The sequence below is a fragment of the Punica granatum genome, chromosome 1, assembly GCF_007655135.1.
Source record: "Punica granatum isolate Tunisia-2019 chromosome 1, ASM765513v2, whole genome shotgun sequence".
In the NCBI taxonomy this organism is placed as follows: domain Eukaryota; kingdom Viridiplantae; phylum Streptophyta; class Magnoliopsida; order Myrtales; family Lythraceae; genus Punica; species Punica granatum.
The window spans coordinates 8743762-8761281 of record NC_045127.1 but is presented as its reverse complement, the minus strand read 5'-3'; the positions used below and the strand labels follow the sequence as shown (position 1 = coordinate 8761281).

Below are 17520 nucleotides of genomic sequence, written 5' to 3'. Positions count from 1 at the left end.
AGTCTCCCGATAACTCAACCTTATATGCGTTTTCACCCACTCTCTTCAAAATGCGAAAAGGTCCTTCAGCTCTAGGCTTGAGCTTACCAAAGCGACCTTGGGGAAACTGCTCTTTGCGAAGATGAATCCATACCAAGTCTCCTTCCTTGAAAGTTGCCGGCTTTCTGAACTTGTTGGCTTGCTCCTTGTACTTCTCATTTTGCCGAATGATCTTCTTGCGAACCTCTTTATGCATACTCCGAATTTGCTTCACTCTTTGTTCAGCATCACTACTAAAAGAGTGATTAATTCGAAAAGGGACCAAATCCAACGGACCAATAGGATTAGATCCATAAACAACCTCGAATGGGCTCTTACCGGTAGACTTGCTTTGAGATCGGTTATAAGCAAACTCCGCTTGAGGCAGCACCATGTCCCATTGACGAATATTTCCTTTCACCAAGGACCTTAGCAAGCTTCCCCAACTTCGATTAACCACCTCCGTTTGGCCATCGGTTTGAGGATGATGGGAGGAACTAAATTGAAGAGTAGTTCCAAGCTTTCTCCAAAGCGTACGCCAAAAGTGACTCATAAACTTCGTATCACGATCGGAAGTGATAGTCCTTGGAATGCCATGAAGCTTGACAATCTCTCTGAAGTAAAGATCTGTAACATGAGACGCATCCAAGGTCTTAAGACACGAAACGAAGTGCGCCATCTTAGAGAATCGATCCACCACCACCATGATCGAGTCTTTGTTCCTTTGTGTCCTTGGTAATCCCACCACGAAATCGATGCTCATATCTTCCCAAGGTGCATTGGGGACCGGAAGTGGAGTGTAAAGGCCCGTATTTTGAGAATAAGCCTTAACAATGTGACATGTTTTGCAGCGCTCCACATGTCTCGATACGTCTCGGATCATATTCGGCCAATAGAATTGCGCATCAATAAGAGCAAGCGTTTTATCTCGCCCAAAGTGACCTCCAAGTCCTCCCTCGTGAGCTTCTTTGATGATGGCCTCCCTCAAAGAACATTGAGGAATGCACAACTTATTGGACTTGAAAAGATAGCCATCATGTACGAGAAAGTCCTTCCAAGGGCCTTTGGAACATTCACGCCATGTCTTGGAGAAATCAACATCCTCCTCATAAAGCTCCTTGATGATCTCGAACCCCAACACTTTTACTTGCATAGATGAAAGCAATCCACACCTTCGACTCAAAGTATCAACGACTTGGTTTTGAGTACCGCTCTTATGCTTGATCACGAACGTGTAGGCTTGTAGGAACTCCACCCACTTTGCATGGCGATTGTTGAGCTTATGCTGGCCATTAATGTACTTCAACGCCTCATGGTCCGAGAAGAGCACAAATTCCTTCGAAATAAGATAATGCCTCCAATTGGCCAAAGCTCGAACAATGGCATAAAATTCCTTGTCGTACGTCGAATAATTCCTCCTCGGTCCATTCAACTTCTCACTAAAGAAAGCAAGTGGTTTGCCTTCTTGAGAAAGAACGGCTTCAATTCCCACATTCGAAGCATCGCAACATACCTCAAAGACTTTCTCAAAGTCAAGCAAGGCAAGAAGTGGTGCCTTCGTCATCTTCTTCTTTATTAGCTCGAAACTCTTTTGAGCCGCCTCGTCCCACTTGAATACACCTCCTTTCAAGCACTCCGTGATAGGAGCGACAAGAGTGCTAAACCCCGCAATGAACCTCCGATAGAAAGAAGCTAGCCCATGGAAACTCCGGACCTCTTGGAGAGATCTTGGAGTCGGCCAATTTACGATCGCCTCCACTTTACTTGGATCCATGCGAATGCCTTCTTGAGAGACAATATAACCCAAGAAATTGACACTATTTGTGAGGAAGTGACACTTCTTGAGGTTAGCATATAGGCGTTGCTCTTGAAGCATGTTAAAGAGCTCTTTAAGTTGCTCCAAGTGCTCCTCCACGCTAGTACTATAGATCAAAATATCGTCAAAGTAGACGACCAAGAACTTGCCTATGAAAACTTTCAACACATGGTTCATGAGGCGCATGAAAGTACTCGGGGCATTAGAGAGGCCAAATGGCATAACTAGCCACTCGTAGAGACAATCTCTCGTCTTGAATGCCATCTTCCACTCATCAGAGCAAGATGATAGGCCTATTGATGATGCCGACGACAAAGTTGTTGATGCGACGACGAAGCCAAAAAACCTGTAGTCAGTCTCTTCTAGCTTCTGAAGCCAGAATGCTCAGGTCGTTGTATTTGACCTTTGAGGGCAAGACACCTCAAGTCAACCATTGTTCTTTGACCTTTGAAACCAAGAAGTTCAGGTTGATTTTTCGATGACTGTTGGGCAAAGCACCTAAGTCCATCCATAATGGTTATCGGCTGGGCCAAGAGCCTATGTCGTCATCAAACTTGTCTATGTCACATGCAAGACAAGCATTTCGTTGTGCTACATGCTCTTCCTGGAGAGATTGTGAGAGATATTATGATATTTCAGGAAGTAGAATATTTAAAAAAAAAAAATTGTATCAGATCAATTAGTTTATTTAATATGTGTTTCGGATATTCAAATATCTGATCGATATCCAAATTAATTAAACCACATGACCTTGAATCCAGTTAGATAGGACCATCAAATAGGGAAGGGAATTATTTGCCTGCTTCACAAATAGTACCGTATGTGATATAGAAATTTCCCTAGCAACGGAAATACATTATTTGACACCCACTTGAGCTTAATCTACTTGGGGAGAAAATCGTTGGCAATGTTAATGAGCTCATTGGTCCTCTTGATTCCAGTCTCCAACTCAAACCTCAAACTCGGAGTAAGAGGCCAGAAGTCCATCTCCTGAGGACATATACGAGCCTGATACACTGCAAAACTATACCAACCTGCTACATTGATTCCCTCACGGACCCTATGAAGGCTAAGACTGAGGTGATTGACGAGGTTGATACAGTCCGTGATAACACTGGCGTTGATAGTGCTGAGCCCCAGCCTCTTCGAAGCCTCCACCAGCAACGCCAGATCTTTGCTCACGCTGCCCTCAGCATTCCGTAAGGCCTGCATGCTCAACTCCCCTGGATTGGTCTTGATTGTGGACGCGTAGGGAGAGAGGGACTCGTAGCATCAATCTTTGTAGAAAAATTCATCAGAGATCTTAGTTTGGCACATCGCCGTGATATAGCCTGTATTGACAGGCGGTTGAGAAGCTTGTGCTCCTCCTTGAGCCATTGATTGATGAGATGCAGTTTGTATAACGAAAATTACGAGGATAAATTGAAAGGGGATGATAGTATTTGCGGTCGTCGTCTTAATGTTCATCTTCCTCCCTTCCTAGCTCAGTTTAATTTTTCTGGAAGAAAGAACTCAAATCAATGAGTTTATGGTCCTTGATTAGAACTGACTACTTAGATTAAATGCTACACACTGCACACCTATTTTTCATTTTAATTTAATTGATTTCATGATTTTAATTTAAAAGTCAACTATAAGGAACGCCGTTTTATGTATGCTGAAGTAATGGTTCAGTCGGTTAAGATTACGATTTGAACAGAATTATACAATAAATGAAGCGAGTTGCATTTGACCTTATGTTATATAAAACTTATATTCACTGATAATTTTGTCTAAAACTTAACGAATCCTCCCCAATTTCTACAGTTCCACTACAATCAATTAAGAGCAACATAGTTAAGCAAGCCTCTAATTGAAAACTCGATTGCGAAACCATAATTTTTCTTTCTGTGAAAATATGAGGCTTCCAAAACAATTTCCATCCGGTCATTGACTTGACCTTGGCTATGGCCATGAAATACGTATAACAGGTTTCGAACCCTTACATTATAGGTAAAATTTACCCACTAACAACGTAATTTGCCAACTTGATTGCGGCCTCATGATTTCTTGTTTTGATCAGATGGGTATCAATGTATGTGACACTTTTAATTCAGGGGTTGACATCCAGGGGTTGCCCAACAGAGTTCGAAACCCAAATACAAATTTCAATATATGTGACACTTTTAATTCATTCAATAAAATTAACTTATTACCATTAAAAAATTTATAGTGTTAACTTTTTGAAATGCAAAATTACTCCTTAAAATTTTCCTAGTTGATACCTTAAAATTCTTATAAAAACATAACATCTATAGTATATACATATTGATTCTAAATTAATATGACACTTTTTACCTTTTCATTTTTTCTATTTTTCAATTATTATGGAAGCTCATAATCTAGTATAGTAAAATTGAAATCTTAATAGTTAAAAAAGGAACACAGATAGTTCCACTGAGTATCGAATTTGAAACTTTTAATTACCAGACGAGAGCGTGGCCCACTACAATACACCCTCTTTGATTCGACCTCCGTTTTATTAAATAATCGGAATGCAATTTCTTTAATTGCTCCCCGTTATAAGTTAATTAATTATGGTTCCTAGGTAGCTCTATATTTTCGTGGCATGACCAACAATTTGAAGTAATTTAAAAGTTAATCTTTATCAATTGGGTTATAAAGCAGCTTTTAGAGAATGCCTATTAGATCCGATTATCTATGAGTGTTGCTTTTTTACCGAGTTCGGCATACCAAACGAGAGGTATAATTATCAGAAAAAGCGGGACAGTTATTCGCGTAATTTATCTAGATAGTTTTCATCTAGTCCAGATGAAATTGTGTCCAAATCAACCTGGCCCATCGTATACGAACTCAGATCATCTACATATTTGGTGCGTTTGATTTCAGAGTTAAAGTAACTTTGATTTTGATTTTGGAAAATGACAAGTGATTGTGTAGTGTGTTGAGTTAAAGTAGTTAAAGTTAAAATTTTTTACTTGGGAAATTTGTATTTTTATTGTGTAGTGTGTTGAGTTAAAGTTAAAGTTAAAATTTTTGTTATTTTAATCGAGAAATCTGATGGCGGTAAGGAGAGAAGAGAGGACCAAGCCCCCAAAACAACGAGCGAACAACCCGAAGAGCCTTAGGAATCCACCTAAGTTATTCGAAGTCAGAGAAGAACAACTCAAAAAATGAGTTACTCTAGAATATAAATTGATTACTTCAAAGATGACTTGCACATATCCTTACACGATCATCCTATTTATAGAACAAGGACACAAGGACTTTTTAGCTTCCCAAGACACCCCATTAACTCTAATTCTATCTTTTCGAATTTTTCTGGACACAACTCACGAAAATGACAATAACTTTTCCTCGACAATTCCAAATTACGAACAGTTTGATTCATTGGAAACTAGACTTTTAGGGCTTTCCAATGACATCTTATTTGACTCTATTTAGTGCAGAAACGACTCAGAAAACTAAGCACGAAATGACTCTTCGGTTTCAGTCCAACAGCCTTTAATTATATTCTAGAACCATTGTATGGTCTTCTCGTTTTCTCCATCAAAATCAAACGGAGATTGGCTTTTAACCTTACTCAGCCCAACTAGTAAAACCGAATGGATATATTTGAAGTAATTGGAAACATATTACATGGACGTGGATATGTTGCATAGTGTTATAGATGGATGTCAGACTCGTTGGCGCGCTTAAAATGTTATATTTATTGTTATTGTACATGCATTGTATTTATATATAGATATACAAAAAAAAAATTCGCATACAAAAATCCATATAAGAGAGATGAATCATGGGTGCGGTGGCATATAATGTTATCTCCGTCCATTAGCTAGGGCCGATTCATCTAGGCAAAATTTGGTCTTAGAAAGCTTACATTAAGATGCTAATTGTAAATTTCAGCCCAAACCTTCCACTTATGTTCTTCACGCTTACTAGTTAATTACTGTATTCAATTGTAATTTTCCACCCAAAGTTTCGAAGCGATCAATGCGCGCTATGAAGTATGAAAATACCATCGATCGGGCGCGGTAAGTGGTGGTTGCGAACTAATAAAGATATCATGATAATTGCATGCATATCTCCGAGCTAAAGGAAGAGTTAGCTAGTCTTTTGAATCTCCATAAAATATAATACGTATACGTACAATCAGATGAGTAACCAACAAGAGGAAGTGAAGCTTTAATGGATTCAACCTGGAATACGGATTATTAACCCTAAAGCACAGCAAGCCTGCTGTTGTTCGCTTGCCATTAGTCTTGACGACCTTGGAATCAGGGATGGATGGAGGGAGGGTGAGGGGACAATCGTCCTCTAAAATTCTGACTTTCCAAAAAATTTTGTGTATAATTCTTCAAATTTTTATAAAATTACTGCTATTTATTCCTTTAAATTGAAAAGTCTATGTTCTTACTACTTCAAGAATCTACCCCATTCTCCTAAATCCTGCGTCGGTTCCTGCTTGGAATACTGAAACAGAGCAGTAAAAGTAATACTGCGGCTATATATGAGTTTCGTTGCACGTCAAATCAGCAAAGGGGTGCTTATATATATATATATACACACACACATACATATATATAGATTATTAGCATATCTCCTCCTTTTTCAGCCCTCTATGAAGTAAATTCACGTATAGAACCCCATCTTACCCGGCATGCATTTAATTAGGGCTCCCCAGGAGGCCAAACAAAAAGTTATGGTTCCATATTTTTTAAATTAGTAAAGTGATTTTTTTATTTATAAGAGATTATTAGTGTGATCAATTAGTTGTGTGAGGCTCTATATGGGTTTTATGGTTTTGCCAAGAAGTAGATTGTTTAGGTTCTCCTAACTAATGTAGTTTCGGGTCTTACTAGAAGGTGCCTAGAATTATCCTTTGTGTCTATCAATAGAGTGGTCTAGCTATTCTCAGGTATAGCGAGTAGTGTCCTCAAGTGTATATTGGTGAGTGAGAGTTCTCAAGTTTTCACAATATATAGAATTGCATGCTCGTACCTTTTTTAATCTGAAATATTAATGCACGATTTGCATTAAACAAGCAGTAGTCTCCATAGAAGAAAATATCGTCGGTACAGATGAGCTTGGTGTTTTGACTTCCGGCCCACTCACGATCGTATACTTGAAATTTGATGTCATAAAATATTTATTTAATTATTCAAAGATGATTTTAAGTAACTATTTCTTCGATTACAAGATATACTCATGGATCTTGTACAATGAAATAGAAATCTTAAATATCTAATAAATTGCACGAATAGTTCCATCTGAGTATCGAACGTGGAATCTTTTAGTCATTAGGTGAAGACGTGCACTACTATACTTTTTAAGTAACAATTTGTTTATCGAATGTCGTGCCCGGTTTGCTCCCTTTCGTTTTCTGATAACAGCGCAGTGGGTTTGTCCCCTTCATTTATATCTATAAGAAAATAAAGTCTAAACCTAATTCTCACGTAGTCAAAAATAAAAAACGGAGCTCTCTCATGTTACCACGTCATTTATTTACATTAAGGAAATTATTGTATTCTTATAAAGGAATGGAATATTCTCATAGATTGTTTTAAATTTGATTAATTAATTATGTAATAATAGAATATATAGATTATATATATAGCTCAATGAAATATATATAAGGGAAGAAAAATAAGCAGTACAATATATACATTGTATATTCGACCAATATATAAATTGTTTACAATGGAATATAGTCTAATAAGAGTATTACAATAATTTACGATATAAATTATATAATCTATATTTATTATTGCGGTATTTTAGATATTATATTTTCTTTTATTAAATTTAGACATATCTCTTTAATTGACTATAATATGTGTTTTATACTACTCGAGTTCTTCGACAAGTAACAAATAAAAGTTTCTCGAATGAATATCGTTTCTCATCTCTCTTTTTTTTTCCCTCCATTCTTTCTTTTTTTATGAATTGTCACATGCAAATTTTTTCATCTATGATTGCAGCTCCACAAGTCCCAATCCAAATTCGAGTGGTAAGGGATTCGATGGACCCTTTAGATTCAATAAATGGTAGGTTCTCAAATGAATATTGTTTCTACTTTTTTTTTGTAATGAATTATTACATGCAAATTTTCTCCACTATGTTTGACAACAATAAACAATAGGTTCTCGAATAAATGTCATTTCTTCTTTTTTATTTTTCATGATTTTCGCATGCGAAGTTTCTCTACTATGTTTGAGCTCCCCAAGTCGCTCTCCAAATTCAAATGGTGAGGAATTCGATTGACCCTATAATAAGATGACATCTTACCTATATAAAAACAATTTATACAAGAGATTATTCAATTTTTTATATAGATTTCTTAAGAGTTTTGGTCAACATTTTAATTTTCATTAAGATTTTTGTACGATATCCATAACTATATCACATGGAGAAAATATAATATGGACAATTACATATTAATTATTTTATTATTATTTTGTCCAAAATAATTATTTTTAATATTGCATTTTTATTTATTAAGAATCCAAAATTTTCTTATTTTAATATTTAACTGTTTTGCAAATAATTTTTTGGCAATAATGAGAATGAGATACTACATAAATATATTGAAATATTAATGTTTGATATTTTGAATTGATGATATTTTATCTTATTGGATATTGTATAGTTTTGGAAAATTTTATTTTGCGTTAGACAGCATATCCAAAAAATCAAGATTTGATATATATGAAGTTAAAAGTATATACAATTCCGAATCTACACTATCCATTAAATATTGATTACAAACAAATATTATTTCTTATGATTTTATTTTTTATAATCTATAACAATCAGATATATATATATATATATATATCCAATTGCAAGTTATAAAATATTATGAATAGGCCTTATTTTCTTAACCTAATTTCTTCAATTTTGTTTCTTCTTTTTTCCTATTCAAATATATTCTTTCCAATTTTTTTGCTTTTCTAAAATAATATTTTAGACTATGTGACTCCAACGTGAACCATACAATGTCATGGAGGGGCAAACAGCCTATATTAAACTTATCTCTTGTCAGGTTGGCGGAATAAAAGCAACGTACTCCCAAACAAAAACTAAATTATGGCAATGTAATATGATTACTATCAATATAATATTATAACATAATCATTTTAATTGAGAAAATTAGAATCATTTCCCACGCAATGCGTGGATTTTCATCTAGTTTAATTGATTTTTGAATAAATTCACAATTTGGTACCTAAAAGATACCTTGCTAGAGGAATTAGTCCCTGAAAAATACTAAGTGTACAAATTGGTTACGCCGTTTGAAAGGTTTACACAATTCGCCTGTGGAATTCTATCTCAGCAACTTTCTCATCTCTATTAACATGAAGACGGAAACAAAGAGCTGAGTATACTTGAGCTTTAAGGGGGAAAGAGTGACAATTGGAGGATCGCGAAAATTGATGGCCAGTCTGCATTTTTGGATTATCTGTTACATATATCTCTTTTGGAATTTCGACTATGTATACTTTATGTAAATATTCATATATAATTGATGCTGATATTGATGGAGTGCCCCATGAAAGCATCAACATAATTTTCTCACATATGTACACTTTTTACTCAGGTGGTGGTCATGTAAAACAGATTTATTATATATATTCAATATATAGCTCAAGACTTACTTTATAGGCCAATTGACAAAATATGAAAAATCAAATAGGTGTCTTATACATGATATCTAACCTTAACTAAATCCGATACCGAAAGCACAATAGAAATCCGTAGAATTTAATATCATAGAGACTATACATGACCTCATTAAAGTACCTCTACTAGTAATTTACTCATAACAGTGTTGTGATTGGATTTTCATCAGAAATATTAGTTTGTCTAAGGGCATAAGTCTATTTCGGTAAATTTTTTCCCTCCCAACAAGCTCATTTTTAAAAATAAACTTTTGCTCAAGATAGATTGTCCGCATCATATGATGATGTGGATTGAAAACTAAGAAGTATAAACCCGTACGTTTCTATGCTCCTTCTTAGTTTTTGAATAGTAACTTGAATACAACGATAGAGATCATCATGACCGTTTCATAAAAAAAAAAATTATGACGATGTTTTGTTTACCGTCTCTTATTTGTTTTTTCTAGAATTACTTATAATATTATTTATATATATATATATATATGTCACAATATACTCCTCAGAAAAAGCCCACTTTTTTGGCTTGGAAAGGTAATTTGTAAAAGCCTTCTCATTACCGCCTTACCTTTACCACCGTCATGTAATATAGTAGAACCCGCCATTGCCATTGTGTGGCGTATTTAATTTGTGGCCGTATGGAAAAATCCCATCCCTCTTGAATGTTTGGATCAGTATATTCATCATTTTTTTTCTATTATAAAAGAGACTCAATGCTTAATATATTTATTATTTCACTTTCACTATGTTAACAACAAAAGTAATAATTTTCGAGTGATGGACTGATGGGATTTGGTGATCTGCCACTAGCTCCTATGTACTAGAATATATAAATAGTCATCCACCATTAAGAAGGTTCTGCAGTCGGAAAGTTACAAATTATCATTTGATCTCGCTTTGGTGGAGACATTCCAAAACCATTGCACCTGTTTGCCTCCAATGCTTCAGCAAGTATGGGAGCTTCAACTAGTCTTTTGAATGGGACGATTTGTTAATAAAGATCGATATTGGCCAAACTTCATTTTGTATATAAACCCAGCTAATTAAGGATCACGCCATATCTAGTCTCCACTACAAGGGTAAAAATTTATGATACCAGAATTTATTAGAGCGTACCAAAACAAGTTTATGAAGTCCAACCTGTATGTGTACGCAACCAGTATTTCCCCGATAGAAACAGGATGTGCACTAATATATATATATATATATATATATATACCTCATCAAAGTTAAAAAAGAAAGAATGGCCCCTTTGATATCTCTCCTCAGACAGTCGACGACATTCACAGTCCTCGCCGTGCTAACCGGACTCATCGTACTCTCCGAGACACAGCCCCCCACTTCGGTTCCTCCGTCCCAGCCTCCTCCGCCTCCTCCTCCTTCTCCTCCTCCCGTCAATCTCCCGAACGTTTTCCTTCTTGCTGGCCAGAGTAATATGGTCGGACACGGCGGTGTGCATAACGTGTCCGGCCGTGTCTGGTGGGACCATTACGTGCCTCCAAAATGCCAACCGAACCCCGCGATTGTCCGCCTCAATCCCGACCTCTCCTGGTCCATGGCACAAGAGCCGCTCCACCTCAACCAGACGCCCAGAAGACTGTTGGGATCGGACCTGGCATCCCATTCGCAAGTAAGGTGCTCGAGCTCACCCCGGAGATGCAGGCAGTGAAGCTCGTCCCCTGCGCCCGCGACATGTGCCACCTCCACCAGTGGCAGCGCAGGGAGGACCTGTATGATGACTTGATCGCCAGGGCCAAGGCGGCTGATCAGAACGGCTCCCAGCTCGCTGCATTACTTTGGCGGCAGGGTGGCGCGGATGGCTTCCATATAGAGGACACCGAGAATTACCGACTGAAGCTTGTCCAGTTCTTCGAAGACCTGAGGAACGATCTCCATCCTTCCCTCCTCATCATCATGGTAATTTATCATGTACCGGTTTTTCGTTCTTTCCTTCCTTGCAGTGCAATCCATCGGGGCTTTCAAATTTATGTCTTCTGTTCGATTCTTTTTTGAAAATAAAAAACGATGCTGGTGGTGATCCCATCGCCTTCTCACATCCCAGAATCGCCATCCACCGGAAGTTTGGAGCTCCCTCTCCTCCCGGGCAACTTTCAGGAAATCGTTCGAGACTCTCAACTGGCAGTCGACATGCTGAACCTTATGAAGATAGACCATCGGGGTCCCCCTTACATGCCTGACCGCACCCACGTAACCCCTGATGGGCAGGTTTTGGTGAGGGAGCTCATGGCAGAGGTCTACTTGCCAAGAATTCTGACTCCGCGTCCGCCGCTGTCCAAGGCACGATAAACTGCACACCCACCCGGTCCCCCTAGTCCATCTATTGCTTTGTTGCCGATGTCAGTTACGTGAACTTTTTAAAAATTTTATGTCTAGTGCTACGTTACTTTGGGAAACACCCACTAAATTGTAACAATCGGTAACAAGGGTTAGTATCGGTTAGGCTTTTCACAATCTATTTATTTTCCCCATGATTAAATCTATGTCCCAAATGTTCAGTCTTAAATCCCAAGTAATCCACAAATTCAACGTCCTAATGTCATGTGGTTTTGAGTTGCCGATTATAATCTATGCCAAATCTTCAAGCGGTTCTGCTTCTGTCAAGTTTTGAGCCGAAGTGTTGCGACCCGAACAATCATTTGAGGATTCCGACGATTACCTCTCCCCACCACAGTTCGACATTAGTACACACGATACATGTGAAGTTAGTAGGGTCTTCCTCTAGAGATATTAGGGGCGCGCCTTTTGTAAGTTAATTAAATTCAGAGCAAGGGTTTGCTCCTACGACTATGGGCCTGGGCCTATGACCCAAAGGATTGGGCCTCAATGTTCACATTTATCTTTTCTGTGAAGCGTTGGGCCTCCTGTCTGTGTATATACTGACTGAGTCCTACTCCCAAGATATGCGTGTGTTCGTTCATACTTGGGTAGATTGTTAATGCAAAAAGGCATATGAATTTACTGATTTAGTCCTAATTTAGTTCATACAGATCTAACTTAGTACTTTGTCTATAAATGGTTAATGCAGAATGGAATATGAATTTATTGATTAAGTCCTAATTTAGTCTAAATCCTTTTTTTTGGAGCCAATAGTCTTCATCCAAAAAATGATTTTTTATTTGAGATGCACGATATATAACGAGCATTTTACGGAGAAGGGAAGTTACGTAACTACACCTTCCTTCTCCCCTTATATTAATAATATAGATCTAAAACTTTGAGTGGGGCAATTTGAAAATTCTATTCTGATACCTCTAACTTTTTTTTTTGGGTATAATATTCTATTTTCTATATATGCATTGGTAGTAGGAATTAGATGTATTATCCCGTGCATGTCTATAAAATTCAATACTAATTCGCTCTTCTCACGGATAGAAAATTTGCTCTGTTGCTTATGACAAGGGTCAAGTCTACATTCGAGTGCCAATTTTTGTTGAACTATAGAGTCGTTGGATTAGGATGAGATATGAGAACTTCAAATTCCATGAATTTTCAATATTCTAATTAAATATTTGGTGCATATTAAAATTTGGAATGATAATATTGAAGTGGACGTGCCAACAAGGCCTCAAAGTAACATGTTTATTTTAGAAAGTAGATATAAATTAGTCAATTGACTCGCGCGCTGTGGAATAGTTACACATTTAATTTTGGATATGTGTGAATGAATATGTCAAAATTATTGACTTTATGATAGTAATTTGATCTATAACACTGCTGCGTGCCCTCAAACATACTCATTAGTAAATTGACTAATTAAAGGCCATAAAGTTTCCTCATCCTCCACCATACTCAATAGGAAACTTTTGTGCTTTTTTTTTTGGGTGAATAATATAAAAACTTTGTGCCTTTTCAACCAATAATTTTTTTCCTTTTATTTAATGTATTTTTCTTTAAATTCTATATTTTTTAAGAAATAGGTGCTAGTTTCACGAGGCCTATAGAAAGGTAGAAGGAAGAGAAATTAAAAATTTCCTACCCGTAAAACTAGATCCCAAGACCTACTAGTAAAATGGGAGCATATAAAGTGTATCCCAAGAGCTACTAGTAGAATGGGAGCAGATAAAGTGTATCTGATTAATATCGATTCGTCAACCGAGCGCCTCACGCGTGACGCCTCTATCGGTATCCACACCGACTTCGTTAACGAATTTTCGAGATCAGCAGTGCTAACGGCCAACACTCGAAGAAAATCACAATGCAACACCCAAAATTATTAGACTAGTAAGATTAATTTAAGTTGAACTATTCAACTGAATTTCCCAATATACACTCATACACGTACACATATATGTATGTATGGGAACCATTTTTGTTCCACGGCCGGTGTGGGATTCTTGAAATGAATATCCCAAATGGCCACGTGGACAACCACTTGTCCTCATACATTAAACCTTGGGTGGCATAGCATGAACGTGCCACATGGCTCTCAATTCAAGCCATCTTTTGTTTCATGTATAAATCGAGTCCAATTAAATCTAATAAATTAGGTCTAATTAATCGGCAAATCTAAACTCATTAAATATCTGATTAATCGAATCGCACCTTAACTCGTCTAATCTCCATTAGACAGTTTCAGTGTTTCAAAATTATCCCATCGATTTGGTCGTAATGTGTGACCCTATAGGTTCCCAATTACGTTGACAGTAATATCGAAATAAATTTCGATATTACAAACAGTAAGTAGCATCTAGCAATGCATCACTGTTACTCAAGTAATCAGAAAGTTAATTGCTAGATGAACCTGTGACATATGTTACCGTGCAGTATAATCTCTTTGTCTTCTATATCTCTATTGAGCCCAAGGCATGGTCGCTGTCATTTTTGTATGGTTCAATCTCTCTTTCTTGGTTTATTGGGTAAGTCTATAAGAACAAATGAACTCGATATCTCTATATCGACTCATTTGGGTATGCATACACTTTTAGACTCTACCCACCAAACTGTCGTGAGATTTCACTCCCGTTACCTAAGAGGGACAAATCATATTTTAATCACTCACATTCCTCTCCATGCTCTGCGACATACTGATGCAGCAGAGGTAACGGCAAATCGGTACCTGGAGAAAAATAGGTTCTGATGACTCTATTTCAAAGGAAATGGCCTCTGGAGCAAAACTCACGCTTTGCCGTGATTTTTCGATATTTAAGGCAAATTCCATCGTTTATGGCCTCAAACGGGCATTTTATAGTTATTTGAGTGTTTTTGCAATTTTAGGAAAGTTTATTTCTTTTCATGCAATTTAGGTTTTCTTAATCTCTATTTAAGTTTTGTAAGCCCTAGGGTTGAAACAGTTAATTCGGATTTATCAATAAAGTTCAGAGTTTTCGCGCTCTTTGTCCAATTTCAGACATCAAATCGGATAAATGGAAGCTCTGCAGCCAAGTGATCTCGCTGTCCCAGCAAGAGGTCAACAAGACTTCCTCTTTGTTGTCGGAGGTCTCGATCCGATCTAACCTCAGCGACATGGAGGCAGCACTAACCCAGGGCTGCCATAACTGTGCGGGCTACTCTGCCGATGCAATTCGGGTGTCCATATCGAAATTCAACCAAAGGGTTTACCCGAAACCCAGTTTTGGATATGTTGGGCTCGGGATCTGGCTCGACGATGCCATGTTTCAGCTGTACATTTATTTGAATAGTAGCTTCGATGGACCGGATGTAACTCTGGATATGAGGCGTACAGTGAGTGGTAGTGTCCTTAAGTCTGCTGAACACATTTCCATGGCTTAGGATCTTGTGAACACCCAATGTCTTTACCCATGACGTACGTGAACATATCGGTTTTTGTTGCCTATGATCAATCTTATACCGAAATAATTAATAACAGTAAGCACGATCACAATGTCTCCATCCGGATTTTTGTCGAAATTCATATAATAATAAATCTGTCACATATATGCACCCACAATATATATCTTGGATCAATTCGTTTCTTTCTTTTTTTTTTAATGGCGAAAATTCTACATGCACCAATCCTTGCAAATTTTACATGTATCACTTACGATTTCCGGTGCCTTAGATCAGATGCGTATTAGTGTATATGGGTGGGGTGAGCGCAGACGTCCAAGGCTTTCTGTTATGTGTGATTGGACATTAAAAGCATGGGCGAGCATTTCATTTCATGAGTGCGTATTGCACATCTGATGATAATATAATTGATTCAATAAAATATGTTGAGAAATTATTTTGCGAATTCAATGGGTTTATATGTTCAGTAAATTACTTGGCGTAGTTCGTGTATTTAGTGAACGAAATCGAAATAATAGTTTAAAGAATCAGTTTAAGAAAAATGATCAAATCAATCTTAGACCGCGGTCAATGCCTGGTCAACAAAATTTGACTGACAGTATTATCAAGTGGCGGGTCAAGTATATTATCTCTGTTATGGAAATTCTGAATTTATTCCGAATATACAGATTATGCTAAAGATTCAAAGCCCATTTCATCTTATTTTTTTCCCTTTAATTTAGATTAAAAAAAAGACGAAAAAATGCATTTCAAATTTATTGTTCGGTAAATCGGTTGTTAATACTTTTTTTCTATTTCTGGATTGTCCAATATTTGTTTTACTTCTTCCCTAAGAAAATTAAGAGTAAAACTTTGGCGGATGAACCCAAAGATTAACCACATCCTTGAAAACATTTTATCCTGATATTATTTGATATTTTAAAATTTAATTTATAGAATTTTTTTAAACATAATTAAACTATCTTTTTTATGTTTTTTGAATTAAATAAAAATCGTTACTACCATGTAATATCAAAAATGAAATATTAACAATGATATTATAAATTTTTACTAAAATATAAAATAGTTTCTCAAATAACGTCTCACATATCAGTTTAATTGCGAACAAATTTTAAATTAACATAACCTAACACAATATTATTTTAATAAATCATCATATTCTTTATTCGTGTGAAAATCATATTATTGTAAATCCTTGCTATTTTAGTGTTGTTTAATAGCTAATAAAAATGCACATATAGTCCTACCGAGTATTGAACCTGAAACCTCTTGATTATCAAGCAAGCACATGTACCACTGCACTATACCCTCTTTGATGATTTTATTTATTGTTGTTTCCAATTGATGATTTTACTCATTAATTTCTATCTAATCTTTGAATAAAAAAGTCTATCTTCATTAATTCAATAGTATTTTTTATTATTTATAAATTATAACAAGATGCAATATAAATATGATATAACTGAAAATGTGGGGAAAGAAACCGAAGGAGGCTATTCTAGGAAAACTACCTTGTTTGTTTACAAAATTAATCTTAACTTAATTTTACTTTTCCCTCAATTCAACAATACAAGAATTATTTTTTTTATCTTTTTCTTCAAATTCTCTCTCATAATTTTTATTATTCATTATTTAAATTAGTTTTTTAATACTAAATTATCTCAATTATTCAACACATTTTTCTCAATTTTAACATTTTTTTTCAATTCAACAATGCATTCATTACTTTTTTTATCTTCTTATTCAAATTCTCTCACAGAATTTTCCCAAATACTTTTATCTTTATCTCCTCAAATGAAATGAAATCAAATTAAATTAAACTTAACTTCGTTATCAAACTCTCTAGCAATTATAATATGCTTGAGTTTCATTGCCATCTAACTGCAAATTCAAATTTTGATTCTTTTTCATATCAATTCACCAAAAAAACGCGGGTTAGTTTCACTAAATAGATATTAGAATATTATACAACATTGGATTGGATACTCATGCACTCTTTGCTTCCCTATTGCCAGATTAACTGAATCGGCCAATTATTAATCTTTTAGCCAATTATTCTCCTTAAAATTCAGTTTATTAATTACTCGGCTATCAAGATGGGCCTTGCTATGGCGTGGGATCTCGATCTGAGGAAGCTGATTCTCGAGACTCACTCAGAGGTTGTTGTTCAGCTTATTCAAGGATCTCAAGACCAGGCGGGTCGTAATGAAGCTGTCATTCGAGATGTTGGAGTGCTAC

At 36.3% G+C, this 17520-nt stretch overlaps 1 protein-coding gene across 1 annotated transcript; it reads left to right on the top strand.

Annotated features, from left to right (window-relative positions):
* The first annotated feature begins 11016 nt into the window (after positions 1-11016).
* On the top strand, positions 11017-11820 carry LOC116202803 (probable carbohydrate esterase At4g34215). The gene is made up of 2 exons (XM_031534419.1): positions 11017-11430; positions 11629-11820. Exons 1-2 carry the CDS (start codon positions 11017-11019, stop codon positions 11818-11820), a joined length of 606 nt encoding a protein of 201 aa, XP_031390279.1.
* The last annotated feature ends 5700 nt before the right edge of the window (positions 11821-17520 follow it).

What these genes read in the sequence shown, in the direction of transcription:
- LOC116202803 (XM_031534419.1), top strand. Translation starts at nt 11,017, where the DNA reads ATGCCAACCGAACCCCGCGATTGTCCGCCTCAATCCCGACCTCTCCTG. An exon ending in CTTCCCTCCTCATCATCATG is followed by an intron (nt 11,431 to 11,628) that starts GTAATTTATCAT and finishes GGCAACTTTCAG; the next exon opens with GAAATCGTTCGAGACTCTCA.